Raw genomic sequence first — 25,151 nt, 5'->3', positions numbered from 1 at the left:
TCATGTGTATCAGTACATAAAAGTTCAATAAGAAGAGTGCACTTAAATGCCAAATAATTCAAGTAGGAGTGACCAGTTTTTAATATCTTAAACATCTGTGCAACATTGTTGAAATGTTACATCACTGTATGACCTGTAATGTTTACAATATTTACAAAATAAAAAAAGGCTGCTTACATGAAATAATAGAAAACGCCAAACAATGAGAAAATATGGGACTTCACACTATTTGTCCTAGCACCCACAATGCAACAAATGACATCAAGTGCACAACATACTTTACAAAGTAGTCTACTTTTGTAAAGTATACACACACACACACACACACACACACACGTGAGAAAACTTAGTTACATGTGGAAAAACCAACACTGACAACAGCAACATGTTAATAACATACAAATAAAGATTCTAAGAGCAAGCAAGGGTAAGAAAAACAGCACACACACACAGATAGCTCCAAAAATAAAATACACACACACGTGTGAAGAAATTGGGCTGCACTGACCATTTGACCGGCAACAGAAAGGTAAAAGTGAAAAGACATTATACAACATGGGGTTTGAACATGAGACTGACTGGGTCTCTAGGTCATTGCACAAGGGCAGAATGAACTTTACCCGAAATAGTTCGTGTTCTCTTGACTGCTCTCAAGAGTTTTTGTGATAAGCTTCATTAAAAGCATGAATACTTTTCTAGAAGTAGAGTGAAATACTTTTGTCTGAAGTGAATTACAGTTGATCCATCTAGACATGGTTTGTAACATGAACGGTTACACAGTTTTTAAAATATTTCTTTTAAAAGATTGACATTCTGAAGTTGATTTAGTGATTTATGATGTAACTTATTTGTATTGCACACAACACGCTGTAGTGAATATAACAAGTCTGTTTTCAATGGGGCCATAAAAAGCATCCAAATCTCATCAGCACAAAACGTAGTGAAGCAGTTGTATGTGTGATGACAGTCTCCAATTAACACACTTCTATTGAAATTCTATTCAGTAGTGATTTCTCCACCAATGTAAACAACTCCACGACAGCACTGACAGGGCTCGGCCTGAAGGGCCAAATGATCACTTCTTTCCATACCAAGATAACATACTGCATATTATCCATTTTAAACATTTCTTCTATCCTTTAAACTATTATTGTACTATCTGCGCTGATTTGAATGAATAATTTAGGTTGTTTAAAAGTTGATTCAGGATTTTTTTTTAAAGACAGAAGGCTGTCTAAATATATAGTGAAGCCTTTTCAGACCTAAGCATGGTCCCCAGAGACTGTGGAGATACGCAACCTTAACTTTCTGGAAGGAGGCAGTCAATGACCTCTTCAGGACATGTCGACATGATCTACTGTAACAAACACTACAGTAGAAATAGCTAGCAGAAGGGAAAAACACAGTAGTACACAACGGCAAGGGATCCAAAAATAACACATTTTAAATCAAACTGGAAAACAGTCAGGTTAATGGCTAAACTGAATACAGCATATAGGCTATTCCTGTGTAAAAGAAACACGTAAGGCTTTGAGTTTTTAACTCTCGGTTGTATTATTGCCATCTAGAATATTGTAAAGCTTAAAATAAATATGAAATACTGTACATAAATAATTTATAACAAATAAACTACACATAAGGCCCCTAAATTGTAGGATGAACTCTTTTCCACCATTTTACCTCAGGCAGTTAGTGTTATTTTCACAATCCACTCTTACGTCAGAATAATATACTGCATCTATGCTTTTCAAGGTTGGTTACGCGATCTAAAGCTATAGCTCTGTGATAAAATGATGACACTATTTGAAAATGATAAAGAAAAATAAATCACATCAAAAAGAAAATTAAATTGCGCAAAAACAGCTGACTAGTATTTGACAACTTAGTCTGTGGTTTTAGTAGGTTGAGATCCTGGAATTAGAAGGATGCTTCATTCCAATCATCCTTTTTCTATGGTACCGTAGAAACAGAATGCCTTTCAGCTGGTAAAGGTCACTCTGTTTTTAAAACACATAAATGAACAAACACTTAGTGGTGTTGAAGTAATGCCTGTTTCTCCTGGGTCTGTATTCATAAAGCGTCTCAGAGTTGGGAGTGCTGAACTAGGATCAGTCTAGCCCTTTTTAGATCCTAATCAATAAGATGATGTGGACAAGGGGGGGGGGGGGGGCTGATCGTAGTGATGAGCCAGTGATGATCTAGTAGCAGGCCCCTCTCTGTATATGTAATCGTATTCATTATAATATAAAAAGGTTCAACTGATCCTAGATCAGCACTCCTACTCCTCGAATGCTTTCTGAATACAGACCCTGCTTTTCAATACAATAAACAGCATGTCTACATTATAACCATATAAAAGCTTTAGGCTGTATCTTGTCTTTATTTGTCCCTTGCATACAGTCATAATGACTGTGTATGTATTGAATAAAAACCAAGACATTGGTGCACTTCTTCTGCTGCTGCTTTGTACAATACAAGTTCAAATGTGCATTAAGTATGTTGTACATTACCATTGTACAATATTTACATACATTTCTTAATATTCATGAAATCTTCCGTATTACCTATATACATATTGAAAATGTATCAGAAATATTTGGACTGTCTATTTTCTTTAAAATGTACTATTTTTCTTCTATTTATCGGTTTTTTAAATATGTTATTCTAGAAAAAATACTTCTCATTCAGCTAGCTGTAGACAAATTACAACCGTTGTTTTTTACAGTTGAAATTCAAAACTGTAATATTTTTGTTTGGCTTTTCCAGTACTTTCAATGTCAGTCAGCTAGGGAGGTCGTGGGACGATAATGTACCACTACTATCCATATTGTAGCACCTGGTTGGAGTTCAAAGGTCGCGGCGGGGCGGTCTGAACTGTTGTTCCAAGGCTGGGTACTGGCTAGATACTGGACTGTCATTAGCTGACCAAACACATTCAATGTTATCTGGAGATCTTTCTCCTCTTGGGCTTCACCTGTCTGTCTCTGGAAGGGATCTGATGAACCTGAGGACAGGGAAGACATAATACATTAATGCATAACCAGGGCTCTAATTTAACTGGCTGGTTACAGCCCTGAATGCTGATTGGCCGAAAGTCATGGTATAATCAGACGGAATACCACAGGTATGACATTACTTTTTACTGCTCTAATTATGTTGGTAACCAGTTTATAATAGCAATAAGGCACCTCGGGGGTTTGTGATATATGGCCAATATACCACAGCTAAGGGCTGTATCCAGTCTCTCCGAGTTGCGTCGTGCCTAAGAACAGCCCTTAGCCGGTGTATCCTGGCCACATACCACACCCCCTGGGGCCTTGTTGCTTAAATGTAACCCTAACATTTAAATAACATTTAACTTTTAGCCTTAACCCGAACCCTAACTTTTAACCTTAACATTTAACCCTAACCTAAGGACAGAGAAGACAATAGAAGACCTATTAATACCAACCAAACACCACAGTCTCTGTTGGCTTGTGCGGCTAGTAGCGTACATTCTACAGTGTTTAATAGCACCTGAGTTCAGACAGAACTCCACAGACATCCTAATCTGACTAAGCTGTCCTCTTTTCCACTCAAAGTGTCTGGTTTCATATTTAGCCTGTCTGAATTCAGAGGAAAGGCAGCAAGATGCATTATTAACAGCACAGTGAATCCTTTTCAAATTGAAATGTGGTGCTGGTTGAGGGGTTGTTGCAGCTTGTTTATGTAATCCTCTGACTGGGGGGTGTGTGTGTGTGGTGTCTCCCGGCTGACACAGAGACAGCCCTTTGATCAACAGTGGCTGTAGTCTTAACTCTGCTCAGCTTAGCCTGGGGGACAGTCTAGAGAGGGAGGGAGGGAGGGAGGTAGGTAGGTGAGGGAGACAGGAGGGGCAGAGGGAGAGAGGAGGAGGGGAGAGGTAGAGGGGCAGAGGGAGAGAGGAGGAGGGGAGAGGTAGAGGGGCAGAGGGAGAGAGAAGGAGGGGAGAGGTAGAGGGGCAGAGGGAGAGAGGAGGAGGGGAGAGGTAGAGGGGCAGAGGGAGAGAGGAGGAGGGGAGAGGTAGAGGGGCAGAGGGAGAGAGAAGGAGGGGAGAGGTAGAGGGGCAGAGGGAGAGAGGAGGAGGGGAGAGGTAGAGGGGCAGAGGGAGAGAGGAGGTGGGGAGAGGTAGAGGGGCAGAGGGAGAGAGGAGGTGGGGAGAGGTAGAGGGGCAGAGGGAGAGAGGAGAGGTAGAGGGGCAGAGGGAGAGAGGAGAGGTAGAGGGGCAGAGGGAGAGAGGAGAGGTAGAGGGGCAGAGGGAGAGACAAGGAGGGGAGAGGTAGAGGGGCAGAGGGAGAGAGAAGGAGGGGAGAGGGAGAGACGAGGAGGGGAGAGGTAGAGGGGCAGAGGGAGAGAGGAGGTGGGGAGAGGTAGAGGGGCAGAGGGGAGAGGTAGAGGTGCAGAGGGAGAGAGAAGGAGGGGAGGGAGACAGAGGAGAGGCCATCTGGGAGAGCATGGTGTTCTAATCTTTCTAGATGGTACTTGTATACTCACAGTCCCTGACATCTTGTCCAGCTCACTCATGGCCTCATGTATAGCAGCTTCTAAATGATTATTCAACTTCCCAGCTCTGTTGGGAACAATGAAAACAAAATCATGTTTCAGAAACATCAATAAGTCCACACCTAAACACTCAGCATTTTCTTTTTCGCTTTGGACAAAAATATGAATAGATTTGTTCAACTCTGCCTCCTGCTACGGAAGGATAAAGTATGCAATTATAACATGAGCTGTAAGCCATGAGACTGACTGTGGTCCAGGTACATTTTACACAACATTGAGGGAGAACAGCTAAGGTGAGGTAAGTGCTGTGTGTGTGTGTGTGTGTGTGTGTGTGTGTGTGTGTGTGTGTGTGTGTGTGTGTGTGTGTGTGTGTGTGTGTGTGTGTGTGTGTGTGTGTGAGAACAAGTGCAGTGGAGGAGGTTTTTCATCATCAGGGGGTAATGACTAGCCAGCCAGGGCAGCATCAGGGGGTAATGACTAGCCAGCCAGGGCATCATCAGGGGGTAATGACTAGCCAGCCAGGGCAGCACCAGGGGGTAATGACTAGCCAGCCAGGGCAGCACCAGGGGGTAATGACTAGCCAGCCAGGGCAGCACCAGCAGTAATGACTAGCCAGCCAGGGCAGCACCAGGGGGTAATGACTAGCCAGCCAGGGCAGCACCAGCGGTAATGACTAGCCAGCCAGGGCAGCACCAGGGGGTAATGACTAGCCAGCCAGGGCAGCACCAGCGGTACTGACTAGCCAGCCAGGGCAGCACCAGCGGGTAATGACTAGCCAGCCAGGGCAGCACCAGCGGTAATGACTAGCCAGCCAGGGCAGCATCAGCGGGTAATGACTAGCCAGCCAGGACAGCATCAGCGGGTAATGACTAGCCAGCCAGGGCAGCATCAGCGGTAATGACTATCCTGCCAGGTCAGCACCAGGGCATCATCAGGGGTAATGACTAGCCAGCCAAGGCAGCACCAGGGGGTAATGACTAGCCAGCCAGGGCAGCACCTGGGGGTAATGACTAGCCAGCCAGGGCAGCACCAGGGCATCATCAGGGGGTAATGACTAGCCAGCCAGGGCATCCAGGGGGTAATGACTAGCCAGCCAGGGCAGCACCAGGGGGTAATGACTAGCCAGCCAGGGCAGCACCTGGGGGTAATGACTAGCCAGCCAGGGCAGCACCTGGGGGTAATGACTAGCCATGCAGGGCAGCACCAGGGCATCATCAGGGGTAATGACTAGCCAGCCAGGGCAGCACCAGGGAGTAATGGCTAGCCAGCCAGGGCAGCTTCTGGGGGTAATGACTATCCTGACAGGGCAGCATCAGGGGTAATGACTAGCCAGCCAAGGCATCATCAGGGGGTAATGACTATCCTGCCAGGGCAGCACCAGGGGGTAATGACTAGCCAGACACGGCAGCACCAGGGGTAATGACTAGCCAGCCAGGGGAGCACCAGGGCATCATCAGGGGTAATGACTAGCCAGCCAGGGCATCATCAGGGGTAATGACTAGCCAGCCAGGGGAGCACCAGGGCATCATCAGGGGTAATGACTAGCCAGACAAGGCATCATCAGGGGGTAATGGCTAGCCAGCCAGGGCAGCAGCAGGGAAGCAGCAGTCCCCAAAACACCTTATTCAGTGCACTACTTTTGACCAGGGCTCAGAGTGGGACAGAGAGTACAGACAGGTGATTCAGTAGTCAGTGGTATTAACCTCTCAGCACAGAGCAGCCAGCCAGGATGGAACTAACCTGTTCCATCAACATTCTAGAATGGAATTCCACTCTTAAAATAGAGCAAATAAAACACATCCGTTCATCTTTTTAAACACAGGAGAAACTGGTTCCACATACGTGATGATGTAAATATGATGTAAATAATCACAACATGTACAGTGCCATCCATCCTACAGCAATATAACTTACTTTCTGTTCCTCTTGGTCGCTCTGTCGAGGGCCTCTAGGTCATGTGTTAGTGTTTTCAGCTTCTCTGGCTCCACCTGGGGTAATAACAGATGTCAGACAGTGTGTTCAGCTTCTCTGGCTCCACCTGGGGTAATAACAGATGTCAGACAGTGTGTTCAGCTTCTCTGGCTCCACCTGGGGTAATAACAGATGCCAGACAGTGTGTTCAGCTTCTCTGGCTCCACCTGGGGTAATAACAGATGTCAGACAGTGTTTTCAGCTTCTCTGGCTCCACCTGGGGTAATAACAGATGTCAGACAGTGTTTTCAGCTTCTCTGGCTCCACCTGGGGTAATAACAGATGTCAGACAGTGTTTTCAGCTTCTCTGGCTCCACCTGGGGTAATAACAGATGTCAGACAGTGTTTTCAGCTTCTCTGGCTCCACCTGGGGTAATAACAGATGTCAGACAGTGTTTTCAGCTTCTCTGGCTCCACCTGGGGTAATAACAGATGTCAGACAGTGTTTTCAGCTTCTCTGGCTCCACCTGGGGTAATAACAGATGTCAGACAGTGTTTTCAGCTTCTCTGGCTCCACCTGGGGTAATAACAGATGTCAGTGTTTTCAGCTTCTCTGGCTCCACCTGGGGTAATAACAGATGTCAGACAGTGTTTTCAGCTTCTCTGGCTCCACCTGGGGTAATAACAGATGTCAGACAGTGTTTTCAGCTTCTCTGGCTCCACCTGGGGTAATAACAGATGTCAGACAGTGTTTTCAGCTTCTCTGGCTCCACCTGGGGTAATACCAGATGTCAGTGTTTTCAGCTTCTCTGGCTCCACCTGGGGTAATAACAGATGTCAGACAGTGTTTTCAGCTTCTCTGGCTCCACTTGGGGTAATACCAGATGTCAGACAGTGTTTTCAGCTTCTCTGGCTCCACCTGGGGTAATAACAGATGCCAGACATTATGTTGGGTCTAAGAATAGGACCAAAAGCCTGGTCCCATCAACATGACCCTCATGTCTAAAGAGCTCAGAAGTAGTGATCGCCGACAGTTATTTTCATCTAAAAAGGTACAAAAGTAAAGTCAATAGTGAAAGAAAACTAGATTTGTGGGTGTGTATTTTTCTTTCACCTCTCTCCGAAGACATCTCACCTTGCTGTCCTCTCTGAGCTGCAGGCGGCCATGGTGGTGATGGTTGTGCCCCGCCTCCTCCCCTGACAGTTTACCAGGCCAGGACGGGAACCCTTTAAAGCCCTGTCCCCAGACCAGATCCCCCATGTTAAACGTCCTGGGTCTATAGTGGAGCATCTCTGACGAGGGGCTGTCCGGCTGCCTCAGGTCCTCCTCGCTGCTCAGGGACTTGGTGTCAGACGGGCTGGGGGCACAGCCTCCGTTGAAGTGACCGTTGTAGTGGCCCACGTACTCTTTAACCAACGGACCCTCCAGGCTGGTGGAGGAGCTGGGAGACTGGTCGTCCCCGGTTAGGTCCCCCTGTCTGGGGGGGCCGAGGGGGTCAGACACACCGTACCCCCGTAGAGAGAACTGGACCTGGGGGGGCCCGACGCCACCTCCGTTCATATGGGCGCATCTCTCCACAGTCTGATCCAACCTCTCTTTGTAGTTAACGATGTTCACGGCCGTCCGGTTGCAGTTGTTGAAGCGGTTGAATCCATCCTCCAGGAAGGCCTTGTCTGAGGGGACGGGGAGAGAGTGGTGGTGACCTTCGTGGGGGGCGCTGTCGGCTGGACAGGAGGGTGCAGGAGCTAGACTCCCAGGTCTCTCCATACAGGGGCTGCTGCGGACATGAGTGGAGCACTCTAGGAACTCCTCACCACCCCATGCCGTGTGACCTCTGTCCAGACTTCCAGGGTACCCAGTCTCGCCTTCCCACTGCCCCCTGGGGGTGCCATGGCCTGGGGATCTGAAGTAGTCCTGGTGGGAGGCCTCTGGAAGTGCTCCCTGACCCTCGGGGATGCTAACAGTACTCTTCCCCTGACCAGAGTTCTTCCGGGGCCGTCCTGCTCTGACCTGCCTGGGTCTGGGCTGTTGGCTCAGGGTCGGTGTCTGCTCCCCCTCCTGGTGCGCTACCCGCTGGCCACTATGGCTGACTGCAGCATGGCTGTGAGGGAGGTTGTGGTTGATGCTGACCGGCTCCCCTACGGAGTTAGTGAAGGCAGTCATGGTGCTGAGAGTAGGTACAGGGCTGGACTGGGTAGTGCCACTAACCGTGGTGGTGATGACTACATGCATTCCTTTACTGGCAGCATCCACCACAGCCCTGTAGATGGCGTCTACAGACTCCACCCCTCCGCTGGGTAGCCTATCAGAGCCGTGCATCCCTGGGGGAAGCCCCTCTCCCTGTGTCTGCTGCATCCCCCGTTGGCTGACACCAAACTGGGTGTGTGACAGCATCCCCTGAGACTCAGGAAGTGATGTCATACCGGACTGAGAGATCATCTGTGAGTGAGGGACTGAAATGCTGTTGTCTGGCAAACACCCCTGAAACAACACAGACAAAGTTCATTGAGAGAAAAGGAAAACGTGTCATTATCACTCCTAGCATGTCAGAGAATCCACAACTATTGGGGCCTTTTGAGGAGGACGGAATGTATCATGTAGATCGTCCACCCGTAGTGAAGAGTGAATCAGATAATCTTGTCATCTCTATTCATTCTATTTCTATCTGCAACATTCAGAGCATTTCACATCACTGAACACACCCTTCAAATAGACAGACTAACCTGGAAGTTCTGGAACAGGCAGGCCATAGAGTGGGAGTTGGAGGAGTTGTTGTTTTCAGGGAAGCCAGGTTGCTGTGAGCCCTGGTAGCCAGGAGGGAGGCCCTGCATGGCCCGCTGAATGCCCTGATGAAGCTGCTGCTGCTGGGCATGATGCTGCTGGAACACCTGGGTACCACCACCACTGCTGGAGCTGTTGATGACGTGGGGCTGGAGGCTGGCCATGCTGCAGTTCACTAGGTTAGATGGGTCTCCTGTTGGGGTGGAAGAATAATACTGTTTATTGTTATTTTCAAATCAGGGGAATTCCACACTTTAACTGCCTGGAGAAGACAGGTCAGAGGGGTAAATCAATTCTGAACAAAATGATGGAAGAAGAGTGGGAAGATGGAAATTCTTGTAATTGAATGAATAAACTGGAGAGCCCGATGGCATAGGCTGTAGTACTGTGTTCCACAGTGAGCGGAGGTCTAGTTCCCTCCTCTCACTAGCTCCCCTCCTCCCACGAATCTAGCTCCTCTCCTCCTCGCACTAGCTCCCCTCCTCACTAGCTCCCCTCCTCTCACTAGTCTAGTGCCTCTCCTCACTTGCCTCTCCTCCTCTCACCAGTCTTGCTCCTCTCCTCCTCTCACCAGTCTAGCTCCTCTCCTCCTCTCACCAGTCTAGCTCCTCTCCTCCTCTCACCAGTCTTGCTCCTCTCCTCCTCTCACCAGTCTTGCTCCTCTCACCAGTCTTGCTCCTCTCCTCCTCTCACCAGTCTAGCTCCTCTCCTCCTCTCACCAGTCTTGCTCCTCTCCTCCTCTCACCAGTCTTGCTCCTCTCCTCCTCTCACCAGTCTTGCTCCTCTCCTCCTCTCACCAGTCTAGCACCTCTCACTAGTCTAGCTCCTCTCCTCCTCTCACCAGTCTAGCTCCTCTCACCAGTCTCACCAGTCTAGCTCCTCTCCTCCTCTCACTAGCCTCTGCCTCAGCCTTGCCTCTGCCTCTCCTCCCCTCTCACTAACCTCCCCTCCTTAGCGCCTCCCCAGCTCCTCTCCACCCCCCACTAGCCTCCCCTCTCACTCGCCTCCTCTCACTCGCCTCTGCCTCCCTAGCTCCTCCCCTCACTAGCTCCTCTCCTCCCCCCACTAGCAGCCCCTCTCCCTCGCCTCTCCCTCCCACTAGCCTCCCCTCGCACTAGCCTCCCCTCTCCAGTGCCTCCACTCCCACTAGTCTAGCTCCCCCTCTCACTAGCCTCCCCTCCCCTCACTGGTCGAGCTCCTCTCCCCCTCTCACTGGTCGAGCTCCTCTCCCCCTCTCACTGGTCGAGCTCCTCTCCCCCTCTCACTGGTCGAGCTCCTCTCCCCCTCTCACTGGTCGAGCTCCTCTCCCCCTCTCACTGGTCGAGCTCCTCTCCCCCTCTCACTGGTCGAGCTCCTCTCCCCCTCTCACTGGTCGAGCTCCTCTCCCCCTCTCACTGGTCGAGCTCCTCTCCCCCTCTCACTGGTCGAGCTCCTCTCCCCCTCTCACTGGTCGAGCTCCTCTCCCCCTCTCATTAGTCGAGCTCCTCTCCCCCTCTCACTAGCCTCCCCTCCCCACCCCTCCCACTAGCCTCCCCTCCCACTAGCCTCCCCTCCCCTCCCACTAGCCTCCCCTCCCCTCCCACTAGCCTACGCTGTGCTCAGCCAGTGTGGCTGCACTGCTATGATATAGTGGTGATGGTTGCCGGGGAGGTTGCTATGGGAACGGTGTGATTGGTGGTGCTGTCTGAGCCGTGGCTTATTTCAGAGGTTGCAGCCTGGGAGAAGACTGGGGGTTGAGGAAGGGATGTGATTTAATGGCCTAGGCAGGGGGATGGGGTCAGAGGCAGGGCTGGATGGTGGTGGCTGGGGAGGGGGAGCTGTCTGGGCATGAGGTAGGGGAAGAGAAGTGCTTGATTGGAATGAACCCATCTAGGGAGATAGGCTAGCAGTCCACAAAGAGATGAAAGATAGCCACTAGGCTTCCTGAGGAACATATGCCATATCTTATAGTATCTAGCATTGTTTCCTGCTATAGTGTTCACACAACAGTAGGCCAAATACAGCCATGTGCAACACAGTGGGCCAAAGGAAAAAATGATCTATTCAGCTAGGCCTATATCAGAGCAGACACATACTAGGGCTAATGAAGGAACACAACCCTTCTCCAAAGGCTTCACCCAGGCCTCCATTCAGAAGCCAGCGTTACTATAGCTACCAGCCAGCTCACACCAGCTCTTCACTATATCTGGTCAAGAGCTCGTTTCTTAAAAAGGAGGGAGAAAAAAAGATCTGTTTTCATGTTATTCTGCCACTGAGCTGAGCACTGCAACTAGCATGCTAATAAAGAGAGAAGCTTGAATGATTATACAAACATGAGGGCCAGCCTCTCAACGTACACTCTCTAGGAGAGACTAAAGATTGTCATTCAACTCAAAGGCCATCTAGGTGGATTTACCAAACTCACACACCATCACAGAGCAAAGCACGATCATGGAACAAAGTGTGTGTTTCTCTCAGTGGCTCACCTGGCTCAGAGATGGTTGGACCACAACTCCCATCATTGTTGCCGAGTGTCCTTCCTGACATAATAGTCCGTCCCAGCGCAGCGTGAAGGTGGCTGTGCTGCTGCTGATGTGGATGTTGACTTGGGTGGGACAGTGGTGGTGGGTTAGTGTTAGGATGGTGGCTCAGGGGCATGTTCCCTGGGCCAAGGCCCACTTGTCCACCGGGCCCCAGAGGGCCACAGTTCACCAACGAATTGGCCTGGATCTGGTTCATCAACCCTGGGAACCGAGGGCTGTGAGAATGAGGGCCTCCAGAGTCCATACTCCGGCAGTACATACCTTGACCCTCCCCTTGGCCTAGCATCCTCTGTTGGGCCAGTAGGTTCTGCTGCTGGGAGGCTCCAGGAGGCATGACCCCAGCCACATCGCTGTAGTGCATCTGACCAGGTCCTGGGGGGCCTACAGGGCCTTGGTGCTGGTTATGGTGGTTGTTGTGGTTGCTCATGGACTGAAGCAGCTGGGCCATGGAGGTGTTGGTCGGTAGGCCCCCAAGCCGGGCCACTTTCCTCAACTGTTCTGCTGAGCTTGGTGGTGGTAGCCTGGGACCTGGACCTCCACCCATGTTAGGAGGCTTGTTGAGCATGTTGAAGACCATGCTGTCGTGGTGGTTGAGGGGGTTGTTGGGCGGTGGTGGGCCTGGCGGCTGCTGCTTGCGCTTACGGAGCAGGGGGTCTCCTCTGTCTCTCTGCTGGGCCATGAGCTTGTCCCGGAGGGCAGCCCGACCGCTCTGGCCCCCTGCTGCTGCTGCTTCCGCAATGGAGGGCATGGTGGAGTTAGGGGGAAGCATGGGGTTTAAAGTGCTGCTACTTGGCCTCTCTATGCCGCTGAGAGGGCCGCTGGGATGCCCAACTCCACTACTACCACCATTACCATCAACCCTACCTGGGCCTCCACCTCTACTGCCAGTCTCACTGCTGTTGTCACCATGTTTGTTTTGATTTGCTAGCTGTGCTTTGGCTGCTGCTGACAGTAGGCTGCTGGCGGGGAAGGAGGCAGCATTCTGCTGGTTCACGATCTGGTTCAGGGGCATCCCTAACAGACCTGGGTGGTTCTGTCCCTTCTGGTTCTGGGCCTGGTGAGGAGCAGCGATGGAGGGGCCAGAGGAGGTGGCAGGGGGGTACATGCCGGGGTTGTTGTGCTGGGTGTTGATAGCGTTCTGGTTACTCATCTCAACCAGCAGCTGACTGGGTAGGTCTTTGTACTGGTGGAGTGGGTGTGAGTCAGGCTTGGCAGAGGGGCTGGAGGGCATGTTAATGGGCATGGTGGGCCGGGGGGAGCGAGGAGGAACTTTCATCCCGCCACACGGACCCTGACTGGGGCCTGAGGGCAAGGCAAAGCTCCCGTGGTCCGAGGAGGTGGAGGAGGAACGGGAGCGCTGGGGAGAGGCCTCCATCCTGCTGCCCAGGACAGGGCCTGACATGTGGACTGGGGAGGTGACGGGGGAGGGGGACATGGAGGTGGTTATGGAGGTCTGATGTTGAGTCCTCTGCATGTGACCTCCGTGGCTGTGGCCCACTGGGCTGGGTTTGACAGTGGGAAGAGGGAGGTTGCTTGGCAAGGGGACGATGGCGGGAGGAGGGTGGTTGTTCATGTTTACATTCATCATTGGTACCTGAGAGGAGTGGACACTAGGTTGGAAGTTGGAGTTTGTTTTGGAGTTTGTCTGGCTGATACTGATGCTAGGCTTGCTGGGGATGGGGTCTAGGATGCCTAACGGGTCCTTTTCAGAGGTCATCTGCTTTTTCTGGAGGGTGCAGGAGGGAGGTATGGCAGACGGGGGGCCAGGGTGTAGGGCGCTGGGCTGTGTATTGAGGTGAAACGGTGCTCGTATGGAAATATCCATACTGGGGGATCTGGGGAAGTTACACACAGGCTTCTTCATCATGACTGGGCTTTTGGCAGTGGCGGTAGGGGAGAGGGGTGTGCTATTCCTTCCTGCCATAGCGCAGGACGTCTGGGTCCCAGCCGGAGAACCGTGGAGGAGCATCCCTGGTGGGGAGAGAGGCGTTCTGTTGGCCCCGTGGATGGGGCTGGAGCTGGTGGCTCCAGGGAAGCCACATAGGTTGTTTCTAAACCCATCTGGGGTCCCCAGAGGATCAGACCTGAGGCTAGGGGAGAGTGGTGACCCGTCCCTGGGCCCATAGAGCTGGGAGCCGTGGCCCCCTGGACTCAGCATGCTACCATAGCCAGAGCAGTACGAAGACCTGGGCCCAGGCTCACTGCTCAGTCTCTGCTGTCTGTTGGGATAACCAGGGTAAAGCTCTAGCTGCTGGGGTGGATCTCCTAGCTCTTGGGGAAAGTGCCGGTGACCTGCTGCAGCCGCCATCATCATTTTGAAAGGGTTCTTGCAGTTCGGAACCACAGAGTTGGGTAGCAGTGACTGGTGAGATTTATTCCGTATTGCTCGGGGATTCGTGGAATGTGACGGGACCATTGATGTTGAACCTGAGGGGGAAGATAAGTGAAATTAGTGTTAAAGCTGAAATCTGCAATAGAGGAAACAGCACCACTGTTTGCCTTAGGACATCTGTTATTGCTTTTGTTGATGAAACAGAAGAGGAGATCATCACCATGGAGAGAAAAAAAAGACTTGATTGTTCTCTCTCTCATGCAATGTCAGAGTGAAATAAACAGTGTTTGTTGTTTGAAGCATCATCTGTGTTTTTGTGATACCGCAAAGAGACGTAGCAGTTTCACCATTACGGATTCCAGCTTTAAAACATTGAAAGTGTATAATGCCACTGTGAAGCCAATTTCAAAATGGCCACCTTTTTTTCTGACCTTGATCTATAATACCCATGAAACAGTCAGAAATCTGAGAGAAATGTATCATTGGAAAACAACCAAAACAGTAGTGATACACAGTCACCAGGATACTTACTTGTACCTCCACCAGGACTGGTAAGAGTCAGAGCAGGGTGTGGCAGCGCCATAGTTTTGTGTAGAGTGGCCACAGCCAGCAGCTTTCTCTTATGGATACACAGCTTGGTGACGTCTTCATCAGCCCTCACGTCCTCTGCCGTCCTCTGTTTAATGGCAGCTCCCGGATCAAAGTTAAACACCTGAGGAAAGGAGAGTCAGCTCTCTGTTACCTGGCCTGTCTTGGTGAAAGGAGCGGCGTTTATCCACAAGGAAGTACATAAAGTAAACATCAGTAAAAAATGGAACGTCCGCTACTTGTCAGGTCATATCCTCCTCCAAGCCTCCTGCTTCTCCAGAAGACTACATCACATTTGCATATGAATACATATTGGCCTTGCCTTGAATATGAACGCAGTTCCCTGCCCGTCTCCGTTTCAATATAACGCAACACACAAAAAAAGTATAAATTAACACTGTATGCAGCAGAAAATATAGCCTACTATATGATGTTTTTTTTTAAATATAACCTGCTATATGTGGGAAAACAACCTATGTTTAATTGAATACCTGGGTTTAACAAAACTGTTCATTGCATCACTCAGGAGTAAACCTTCATCTCTACCCTTAAAAGGGATACTTTGGGATATTGGAAATGAGGCCTGATACTTCCCCAGAGTCTGATAAACTTGTGGATACCAGTTTTATTTCTCTGCGTGCGGTTTGAATGAAGTTGCCTACTAGCACAATTGCTAACTCTGCTAGCATGCTGACTCTGGGGAAGTAGATAAAGGGCCTTGTTGACAAAATCCCAAAGTATGCCTTCAAGCTTTGTGTGGTGTTTCTTTGGCAGCTACACATTCAGAGTCAATTTAGGTTAGCTAAAGACTGAGACAGACAGGACAACCAAGATGGTTAGTTAACGTACCTTTGGGAGGATGAGTGGGCACTCCAGGCCACACTTGCAAGTCCCGTCTGTGAGCAGGTAGCTCTTCACCTGGTCTAGACAGGACAGCACCGAGCCACTGGGACTGGAGGTTACAAACCAAAACAAATGTTTAGAAGAAAAACATTTATCATCCAATATACATGAGTGTCTCATAAGGAAATGTATCTGTTGCTTTATCCCAACCTCTCTGAAAGAAACACACAGGTTGGATAGATGATACTAGCCACCAAGACTGTTGGTTACAAACCAAACAGAAGTGCATTATTGTGGCATCATTACAAAAAACAGAGCACTGCAATGGGTCTTACCTGATGTAGAGGACTCCATTAGTTGGATCCACCTTGCGATGCCAGCCAATAGGGACCTGGACAGGGGCTGTATGCCCCACCCCCTCTGAGACCCCTCCCTTACAGTCCTTTCCTCCATTCATTGTTCTAGTTGGTTTAGTACACAACACCTTAAAGCATATCACACATCAACCAGAGACTTCAGAGTACATGGCATCTTTGTCTTCCAATAAAGAGGACTTTGCAGTGCACTACAATTTCACTCTCAAAGTTGGATGAAGTATGGGCTGGGGTCAGTGTGATGTGAGGCAAGCTCACTGTGAATCCTAACCTTTGAGACCCTTCATAGTTTTACTACTGAATACCAACGAGATTTCCATATTTGTCTCGGTCATTCAGAGCCATAGACACTGAATCCGATTCAGAGAGACTGGGGCAACAGATGGAACCAGGAGTGGCTCATGAAGACATGCTAGGGGTTCCTTCTGGGGTAGGTTATTTGAGGGATTCCCATGGTTCCTGATTGGGAAAAATAAAGAAAAGTATTAGAAAACATTGTTGCATGACATCAACCAACATTTACACAAAACTACCTGCAACAACAAACTGAAAGGTTTGTGTATGTGCAGTGGTTGTAGCCTACATTCATGTTATGTCCAATTCAGACCTACCTGACCTACCCACCATTATCTAACGGTGCAGATTTAACATCAGTTTGATCCACTGAATAATTCCTTGCAGACAAGTTCTGTCAAAGATATAGGAGTGGCACTCCGGGGGTGTAAATGTATTTTCTAAAGACCAAGAATCATACTATTGTTGTGTGGCCATGCGTTGGCCTTGACTGTCAGAAGGCTCAGTGCTATACTGTCACAGGCTACTAATCCAAGCCCTTGTGTGCTGACTCATAACTGTCCCTGTGTAGGGATGGAGGGAGAGTGAGAGCTAAAGAGGCAACACAAGCATCAGGTTCTATCTGGAGTCAAGGTATGGGCGGACGGGTGGAGAGGCGCCCAGGGTCACAACAAGCAGATGGGAAGAGAGAAGGATCTGTATTATATGATGTAGCTATGATAGGGACCCGATGCATCTCTGCTTGGCACTCAGCATTAAGGAGATTGATTGAGGGTAAGGCCCTGCTATAGACTAGCGTCCTGTCCAGGAGGTGTACGTGTACATCAAGCTGCCTCACAATACAGAACCAGGAGATGAGCCGCCCCACTTGCACAAGCCAAGGCTACTTACTTATGATAGTTGATTATGTAAAACCTCTATTCACTGTCAAAGAATACCTAATCGTCTGTATGGAAATCGTCATGCCAAAAACACTGAATATGACAGGGCTAATACATCTATGACAAATCTCCTGTGTGAGGATTTGATGAAAGATCTACTGGCTGAACCTCTGGAATGTCATGGGGCTGACATCAGACTGGGCCCATTTTGGGTTGCAGAAAAGCAACGACCCATTTATGACAGCAGGCATAATGGCATTGCACAGCTCTCTGTGAGTGAAGTGCTGCATTTCCACAATATATTTTGAGAAATGACAGCAGGTAGCTCACTGACTCTTATAAAACTGACAACCACACGAAGATGAGGAAAAAACAGACACACACCTGTACAGCTGCGAAACTAGGCTATTGTTAATAATTGGCACGATCTGTGATGGCAAATTATGGCACCAAAGAAATCTGAAATGCCCAATCAAATGGCTTGTTGAAATGGCTCGATCAATGCATCACATAGCATAACGTTACTGTACATAGAGCACTCCTTTTCGTCTGCAGAATCAAAAAGGTCTAGCTACTATAAATTATTACAAGTTAGCTAGCTACCCAGATAACGTTAGCTAGCTACCCAGATAACGTTAGCTAGCTTTGGGGGACATAGAGTTTTTATCTAGCTAACGTTAGCCAGATAGTGACAGTTGGCTACCTTGCCAACTGAACTACCTGCATAACTAGCTACTAAACTAGCATATCAGCTGATATCCAACGTTACTTAACCTAGCTAGCTAACGTTAGCTACAAAAAAATCAACATGTTTACTGGTAGGTGGGTGATATCTAGTCACCTGATATTAGCTCACTAACAGTTAGCTAACTCTTCGGTCTAACGTTACAAAGTCAATATAAGACGGTTGTTTTAACGAAGAAAAACAACCTCTAGCGGGCCTTATTTAGCCCACCGATAATGACTAGCTATCTAACGTTAGCTAGTAGACAGCTAGCCAAACATGATTTTTTGATGGCAGGCTAGGTAACCAACTTAGCTAAGCTAGCTAACTAGCAGAATGCTAATGCTAGTAAGTAGCTAACGTTAACCGAAAATGAATTGTAAATAAACATACCCGTGTAATCTAACACAAACTCCAAAACATTCACATGCCTTTAACGATATTCCACTGTACGAAAAAAGTATATCCCGAATTGAAATGTCGAAGTTTTTATCGTAACTGGGGAGCGTTGAGCGTATTTTCCTATGTGAAACGTCTCCAGCTAGGGACGAGGCAGAGACAGGCCAGTGAAAGAATAGCTGAGCAGAAGGTTGCTTTGCAAAGACAGGAGCTTTTGAGATTCCAATCTTATAGCCTAAAAAAACGTTTTTCCATCTTTTCGAGTATCAAATGATTCCTTGAAAGTCCATGGTGGCTGAAATAGTATATTTCAACTCCCTCCAATTTGCTTCTGGCCCTTTAAAAATACAAATAAAAAGCCTACCCATCAAATGTCTCGGCTGGTTCTCCCTAGGCTTGGGATAAAGATGGAGTGCTTTACTGCTCCTGCGCCTCAGAGAGATGATGAGAGAGCTAGAGAGCACAGCGTTAGCGCAATTCGGAATCCTTGGGACGTCCTTACCCTAAACTCTAAACCTTTGCCTTTTTTGCCTTTGCCTTTTTTCATTGCCTTTTTTTGCCTTTGCCTTTTTTCATTGCCTTTTTTTGCCTTTGACTTTTTTCTTGCCTTTTTTCATTGCCTTTTTTGCCTTTGCCTTTTTTGACATTTTTGCCTTTGTCCTTTTTTTAATAATATTTGTTTACTTTTTTCCCCCAGACATTATTTATTTGTTAATTTATTTATTTTTGACAACATCAAACTTTTTTATTTTTTTTATTTTTTTTAATTCATAATACAAAAATCAACTTACAACCTTTGCCTTTGTCCTTTTAAATTGTAAATTTAAAGGGGTGACGTCAGAATTGGGATGTCCCAAGGATTCCATTTCGTATTTTCCGAGAGCACAGTGGGGGGAGGTGTGTTTCTCTGACAGGACTAGAGCAAAGAGCAAAATCAAGAAACACATCGTGTTACACAACTATGGAACCCAACAGAAAAGTGTCTGTCCAGATATTCATTAAAATGAAATTACAAATCTGTCACGTTTCACTTCTGCTGATTCAATAAAAGGCAGTGGTGTAAGGTACTTAAGTAAAACAATTTTTGGGGGGGTGTCTGTACTATACTATTGATATTTTTGACAACTTTTACTCCTCTATATTCCTAAAGAAAATAATGTAATTTGTACTCCATACATTTTCCCTGACACCCTAAAGTACTTGTTACATTTTGAATGCTTAACACGACAGGAAAATTGTCAAATTCACACACTTATCAAGAGAACATCCCTTGTCATCCCTACTGCCCCCAATCCGGCTGACTCACTAAACACAAATGCTTCGTTTGTAAATTATGTCTGAATGTTGTAGTATGCCCTTGGCTATCCGTAAATAAAAAATTAAATAAAATACATTTGTGCCGTTTGGATTACCTAATAGAAGCTATTTCAAATTATTTATACTTTCCCTTTTGATACTTAAGTATATTTAAAACCAAATATTTTTAGACTTTTTCTCAAGTAGTATTTTACTGGGTGACTTTCACTTTTACTTGAGTGATTTTCTATGAAGGTATCTTAATTTTTACTCTATTATGACAATTGGGTACTTATTCCACCACTCATAAAAGGCTCAACACATATGTGTCTGACCTGGCATTGAATAAGTAAAGCTTCCATGAGCATACTACTACTTCTGGGTACCAAAAGGTCGGGACCATTCATAATGCATTCCCATCATAAGCGCTAACTCGGTGGCTGTGGTAGGATAATCACTGTTGGAAGAGAACATCCCCTCCCTGATTAAGTACATTTGATATTAATTAGATGCAGGGAATCTTACATCCTGGAATTATTCATTTAAATGTGTGTAGATTGTTTTGTGCAGTAATATAGCCTCCTATTGTAGATCCAATAATTAGGTGACCCGGAAGTGGGTTGGAGTTGTGATTGTTAAATGAGAAATGTCTTCGCAAAGATTTTAATTTCGCGCTTAGACCACTGTCATCGGGAAAAAAGTTAATAATTATTATTATTAACGTCACCAAACTTGTAAATATCACTCAGTCATATGTTTCACCATACACTTTTATTTTTATAAGGCGAGTCATCAGCTAGTTAGCATAATAGAGAAATAGTTCGTTTTGTTTGCACTGCATGCCATGTTGCTTGCTTGCTAGCTAGCTTCTGTAGTTAGCTTTAGCGCAAGTCTCTCTTGTGTTTTGTCCATTCTAGACTGTTGCCACCATGAGTAAACGAAAAGTGAAAGAAACACACATGCCAGTCGGCGAATGTATTTCTCAGGTTTGTGTTCGTTTGTTTTATTGAATGTTTACATTGAGCAGGCAACGTAATGGATCAATTTATTAGTTGGTTGTGGTGACCTTGCTAGATCGAATCCCCGAGCTGCCAAGGTAAAAATCTGTCGTTCTGCCCCTGAACAAGGCAGTTAACCCACTGTTCCTAAGCCGTCATTGTAAATAAGAATTTGTTCTTAACTGACTTGCCTAGTTAAACAAATGTAACAAAAAAAACTTACCCAGCCAGGTAACACATTAAGGTATGATGTCCCATGGACAACATTACTGGCAAATACTTAATAATAACCCTTTTTAGAATGGATTTATTTTTCAGGTTCAGATGATATTGAGGGAGAGATTCTGTCATCAGAGACTTCCTGAAAAGCCAGTGGGAATGGAATCACAACACAAGTAGGTACCTTGGTGGTGCTGACCTGCTAACTAAGGTGTCATTAATTGACAAACGTGACACTCACTTACTGTACTGTAGCAGATTGATTAATGTAAGGGTAATGGTATAAGTTGGGTCTATTTACCATAACACATGACAAGTGTGTTTAATGAGGGGTACTCCACAGGTCATGTGTCATGGCAATGTGCATTTTGTTGGGGGCTGAAAGTCCTAGCATAATAAACTTAACTGTTCAGATTTTCAATTTCACAAGGACCCAGCTGTTGTTTATTATTTGGCTCCAGCCCCACCTATACCTGTCGTTTCTGTGTGTCTATGCTGTCTAGTGTTACACCGCGTTACACCTTGGCAGCCACCGGCCGCGTTCAAAACAACCGGGAACTTCAGAAATACGAGGTCGGAGCTCTAGAAAGAGGCCTCAGTTCCCGAGTTGGATAACAATTGAAATAGATTTTTCCCAGTCGGAGCTCGTTTTTTCCCCCAAGTTCCCATTTGTTTTGAACGCACTGAAGTCGGAGAGTTCCCAGTTGTTTTGAACATGGCAATTGGCCAGGTTGTATACTGAGCTGCAGAGAGTGGGGCATTGTGGGTAACGGTCCTTGTGTTAATGTTCCAGACACCTGCTGGAGCTGCTGAGGAGGACAGCTGTCCATGGAGAGAGTAATTCTGTACTCATCGTTGGACCCAGGGGATCTGGGAAAACAATGGTATGGAATGCTACGAGGATAGCCTTGTCCCAGATCTGTTTGTGCTGTATAGCCAACTCCTATTGTCGTCGTCATGCATGTTGACTTTCTTCTGTTATCTCCAGCTCCTGAACTGTGTCTTGAGAGAGTTGCTGGAAGTGAAGGATGTCAATAAGAACGTGTTACCTGTCCACCTGAATGGTTGGTAGTAGGATGTCTGTGGTTGTTTCTATGTTTGTTTCTGTGTCTGTTGATTCTCTGTCTGTTTCTGCACTGTCTGTTGATTCTCTCCCCAACTCTTCTTCTCTGTCTTTCTAGGTCTTTTACAGACTGATGATAGAATAGCGCTCAAAGAAATCACACGCCAGCTCAATCTGGAGAATGTTGTTGGAGACAAAGTGTTTGTAAGTGTTTACAGAAGTTATGCTGTATGTTTTGTACCTTTGCAATTTATAACTTGCTCTTTATTTTATTGTCAATTTCAGGGTAGTTTTGCAGAAAACCTGGCCTTCCTTCTTGAGGCGTTAAAGAAAGGTAATAATTTCTGCACATTTCCCTCACTATAATTTTGAAGAATCCTCCCTCTTTATGCTGACAGTATGGCTCTACAGTGTACTGTTCTCTCTTTGTCCCAGGTGATCGTAGCAGCAGTCGGCCTGTCTTCTTCATTCTGGATGAGTTTGACCTGTTTGCCCACCATAAGAACCAGACTCTGCTCTACAACCTCCTGGATGTCTCCCAGTCTGCCCAGGCTCCCATCGCTGTGATCGGCCTCACCTGCAGACTGGTAGGGTCTCTTCTACCTCAGTTGTGTACTATCTAGCTTTTAGACCTCTCCAGTGATTAACTCGTTTTAGTTTCAAAAGGATAGGTTTCAATCTAATTATATTCTACTCTACTCACAGGTGGTACCTTAATTGGGGAGGACAGGCTCTAAGTAATGGCTGGAACAGAATAAATTGAATGGCATTGAACACATGGTTTGCATGTGTTTGATACCATTCTGTTTACTCCATTCCAGGCATTATGAGCCATCCTCCCCTCAGTCTCCTGTGACTTTACTGTACTCTACCTTCTTCTCTTTCATCCTCTTCTCTGGTGATCACAACTGGTCTCATCTCTGCTTGCTGCAGGATGTCCTGGAGCTGCTAGAGAAGAGGGTCAAGTCCAGGTTCAGCCACAGACAGATCCACCTGCTCAGCTCCCTGAGCTTCATACAGTACCTGGACAACGTCCGCTCACAGCTCAGCCTGCCACAAGACTTCCCCGACACCAAGTTCTATGACGAGTGGAATGACGGCATCAAGGTGAGGCCAGTCCAGGACTGCAAACTATTTTTTTTAACAGTACTAGATTTGTGATGTGCTGTAGTTGGCTTTATCCGAAAGGTATTTTTCTTCTTACTCACGATGCTTCCTGACTTTATTTCAGACGCTATGTGAAGACCAACCAGTGGTGGATGTCTTACAAAGACATTATAACTCCAGCAAAGACTTCCGTTCCTTGCACTTGTTACTGGTAAGAGTTTGTATCTGTAGTATAAAAGCAAAGAGTGGGGGAAAAAAACTCTGAATGTTGCTTTGTGTGTGTGGACCCCTCTCTGCAGATGCTGGCTCTGAGCCGTGTGAGTGCATCTAAACCTGCCATCAAGCCCACTGATCTTTTGGAGGCCAGTAGAGTCTGTATGGTGGACTCTAAAGCAAACATTCTTCATGGTAATTTAAAGCCTAAAGCCATTAGGGGTAGAGGTCATTATTAGAGGATTTCTTTGATGGACGTATGACCATTTGATAAAACATTGATCATTTGGCCTGCATTTTGCTTTGTTGATCTTTCCAGGCCTGTCCATTCTTGAACTGTGCCTGATAATTGCCATGAAACACTTGAATGACATCTATGAAGGAGAGCCGTTTAACTTCCAGATGGTTCACAATGGTAAGGATCAACAGTTAGTAAGAGCTGGTGTGTAATTGTTGGGAATGACATACGTTTGTGTTAATAGATATTTTATTTTTGTCAGAGTTCAAGAAATTCCTGCAGAGGAAATCCCGTTCTATCCATAACTTTGACAAGCCAGTCGTCATAAAGGTGGGTCTGCATGACATGGTCTCAGTAGAATGACATCAGACCCTTCCAATAGTATATTTCATAAAGATCCTATAATGTTTTTGTAGCTCGTTCTCAAGGTAAGTTTATTTCACAATGAAGAAGGGTGGATTTGTGCTGAATGTTGATGAATACTGAACAAAAATATAAACGCAACATGTAAAGTGTAGTCGGGTCATGTTTCATGAGCTGAAATAAAAGATCCCAGAAATGTTCCAAACGTACATAAAGCTTATTTCTGTTATTTTGTGCACAAATTTGTTTACATCCCTGTTAGTGAGCATTTCTCCTTTGCCAAGATAATCCATCCACCTGACATGTGGCATATTAAGAAGCTGATTAAACAGCTTGATCATTACACAGGTGCACCTTTTGCTGGGGACAATAAAAGGCCACTCTAAAATGTGCAGTTTTGTCACACAACACAATTCCACAGATGTCTCAAGTTTTGAGGGAGTGTGCAATTGGCATGCTGACTGCAGGAATGTCCACCAGAACTGTTGCCAGAGAATTGAATGTTAATTTCTCTACCATAAGCCACCTTCAACGGCATTTTTGAGAATTTTGCAGTACGGCTTCACAACCGCAGACCACGTGTAACCACACCAGCCCAGGACCTCCACATCCGGCTTCTTAACCTGCGGGATCGTCTGAGACCAGCCACCCGGATAGCTGATGAAACAGGATTATTTCTGTCTCTAATAGAGCCCTTTTATGGGGAAAAACTCATTTGGATTGGCTGGGCCTATCCACCCATGGATGCGTCCCTGCCCAGCCATGTGAAATCCATAGATTAGGGCCAAATTTATTTATTTAACTGGCCTGATTTCCTTACATGAACTGTAACTTAGTAAAATTGTTGGATGTTGCGTTTTATTTTTGTTCAGTATATAATGCCGTTGTTTGTCCCTTCTCTGTAATACCCCTGACTAAAGTTTATTGTAATACATACAGTCTTGGCATACACGTGGCTATTGTATTATTTGATACTCAAGATTTATTCAACCCAACAACACTCTGTTCCAGGCGTTTGAACACCTGCAGCAGTTGGAGCTGATTAAGTCTATGGACAGCTCCACAGCTAAGATCCAGAAGGAGTTCCAGCTGATGAAACTTATGTTAAACCACAGCCAGATCATGGAGGCCCTGCAGAAATACCCACAATGCCCCACAGATGTCAAACAGTGGGCCATGTCTGCTTTTGGTTAAAGGTACATATTCTTCTATATTGGGTCCAGTGGGGCAGTTTTGAAAAAAACGATGAAAGATATGGGACTGTGGCCTGGACCCTGTCCTCAGGGACAGACAATGAATGACCTGACAAATGTTTCTGCCATGTGTTCATTCCTTGTGTGTAAATGTAAATATTTGGCTGTACTTATTGAATAAAGCAATTGTTTTGGTCATCAGTGTACCAGTTCTTGGAACCTAAGATGTATTCAATGCTAAATGCCATCTAGTGGTCTGTTTTGGAACTGACATTACAGGGTACAAAACC

At 46.8% G+C, this 25,151-nt stretch overlaps 2 protein-coding genes across 12 annotated transcripts; one reads left to right on the top strand and one right to left on the bottom strand.

Annotated features, from left to right (window-relative positions):
* Window positions 1–67: 67 nt before the first annotated feature.
* Window positions 68–18,710, bottom strand: LOC120051541 (methyl-CpG-binding domain protein 5-like). Of its 8 annotated transcripts, XM_038998480.1 has the most exons (11): window positions 18,166–18,708; window positions 16,145–16,332; window positions 15,835–15,983; window positions 15,506–15,608; window positions 14,600–14,780; window positions 11,680–14,163; window positions 9,157–9,407; window positions 7,568–8,914; window positions 6,436–6,509; window positions 4,513–4,588; window positions 68–3,004 (listed from the first exon to the last, which is right to left on the bottom strand). In XM_038998480.1, exons 3-11 carry the CDS (start codon window positions 15,954–15,956, stop codon window positions 2,942–2,944), a joined length of 4,701 nt encoding a protein of 1,566 aa, XP_038854408.1. In that variant the 5' UTR covers window positions 15,957–15,983; window positions 16,145–16,332; window positions 18,166–18,708; the 3' UTR covers window positions 68–2,941. The 8 variants fall into 8 exon arrangements, 6 of the variants coding, with proteins under 6 accessions (XP_038854408.1, XP_038854405.1, XP_038854407.1 ...); XM_038998477.1 differs by having other exon boundaries at window positions 15,835–16,332; window positions 18,166–18,707; XM_038998479.1 differs by having other exon boundaries at window positions 15,835–16,332; window positions 18,536–18,707.
* Window positions 18,711–19,892: 1,182 nt separating this feature from the next.
* Window positions 19,893–25,059, top strand: LOC120050585 (origin recognition complex subunit 4-like). 4 transcript variants are annotated; one of them, XM_038997180.1, is made up of 14 exons: window positions 19,893–19,956; window positions 20,385–20,453; window positions 20,784–20,860; window positions 21,478–21,568; window positions 21,673–21,748; window positions 21,866–21,951; window positions 22,033–22,081; window positions 22,183–22,334; window positions 22,681–22,854; window positions 22,979–23,065; window positions 23,154–23,262; window positions 23,387–23,482; window positions 23,568–23,635; window positions 24,680–25,059. In XM_038997180.1, exons 2-14 carry the CDS (start codon window positions 20,397–20,399, stop codon window positions 24,860–24,862), a joined length of 1,305 nt encoding a protein of 434 aa, XP_038853108.1. In that variant the 5' UTR covers window positions 19,893–19,956; window positions 20,385–20,396; the 3' UTR covers window positions 24,863–25,059. The 4 variants fall into 4 exon arrangements, with proteins under 4 accessions (XP_038853108.1, XP_038853106.1, XP_038853107.1 ...); XM_038997178.1 differs by lacking the exon at window positions 19,893–19,956 and adding an exon at window positions 19,997–20,015; XM_038997179.1 differs by lacking the exon at window positions 19,893–19,956 and adding an exon at window positions 20,045–20,201.
* The last annotated feature ends 92 nt before the right edge of the window (window positions 25,060–25,151 follow it).

This window comes from Salvelinus namaycush, chromosome 7, assembly GCF_016432855.1.
Source record: "Salvelinus namaycush isolate Seneca chromosome 7, SaNama_1.0, whole genome shotgun sequence".
NCBI lineage: Eukaryota > Metazoa > Chordata > Actinopteri > Salmoniformes > Salmonidae > Salvelinus > Salvelinus namaycush.
Note: the sequence above shows the minus strand (reverse complement) of the source record. Positions and strands in the feature narration are given on the sequence as shown.

Bases quoted from the DNA above. Each gene is read 5' to 3' on its own strand.
- LOC120050585 (XM_038997180.1), top strand. From the start codon at position 20,397: ATGAGTAAACGAAAAGTGAAAGAAACACACATGCCAGTCGGCGAATGT. The intron at 21,569-21,672 runs GTATGGAATGCT...TGTTATCTCCAG, and splicing joins GGGGATCTGGGAAAACAATG to CTCCTGAACTGTGTCTTGAG. The intron at 23,066-23,153 runs GTAAGAGTTTGT...CCCTCTCTGCAG, and splicing joins GTTCCTTGCACTTGTTACTG to ATGCTGGCTCTGAGCCGTGT.
- LOC120051541 (XM_038998480.1), bottom strand. From the start codon at position 15,956: ATGAATGGAGGAAAGGACTGTAAGGGAGGGGTCTCAGAGGGGGTGGGG. The intron at 8,915-9,156 runs GTTAGTCTGTCT...GTGTTGTTTCAG, and splicing joins GCCTGTTCCAGAACTTCCAG to GGGTGTTTGCCAGACAACAG. The intron at 4,589-6,435 runs GTAAGTTATATT...TGTTCCCAACAG, and splicing joins GCGACCAAGAGGAACAGAAA to AGCTGGGAAGTTGAATAATC.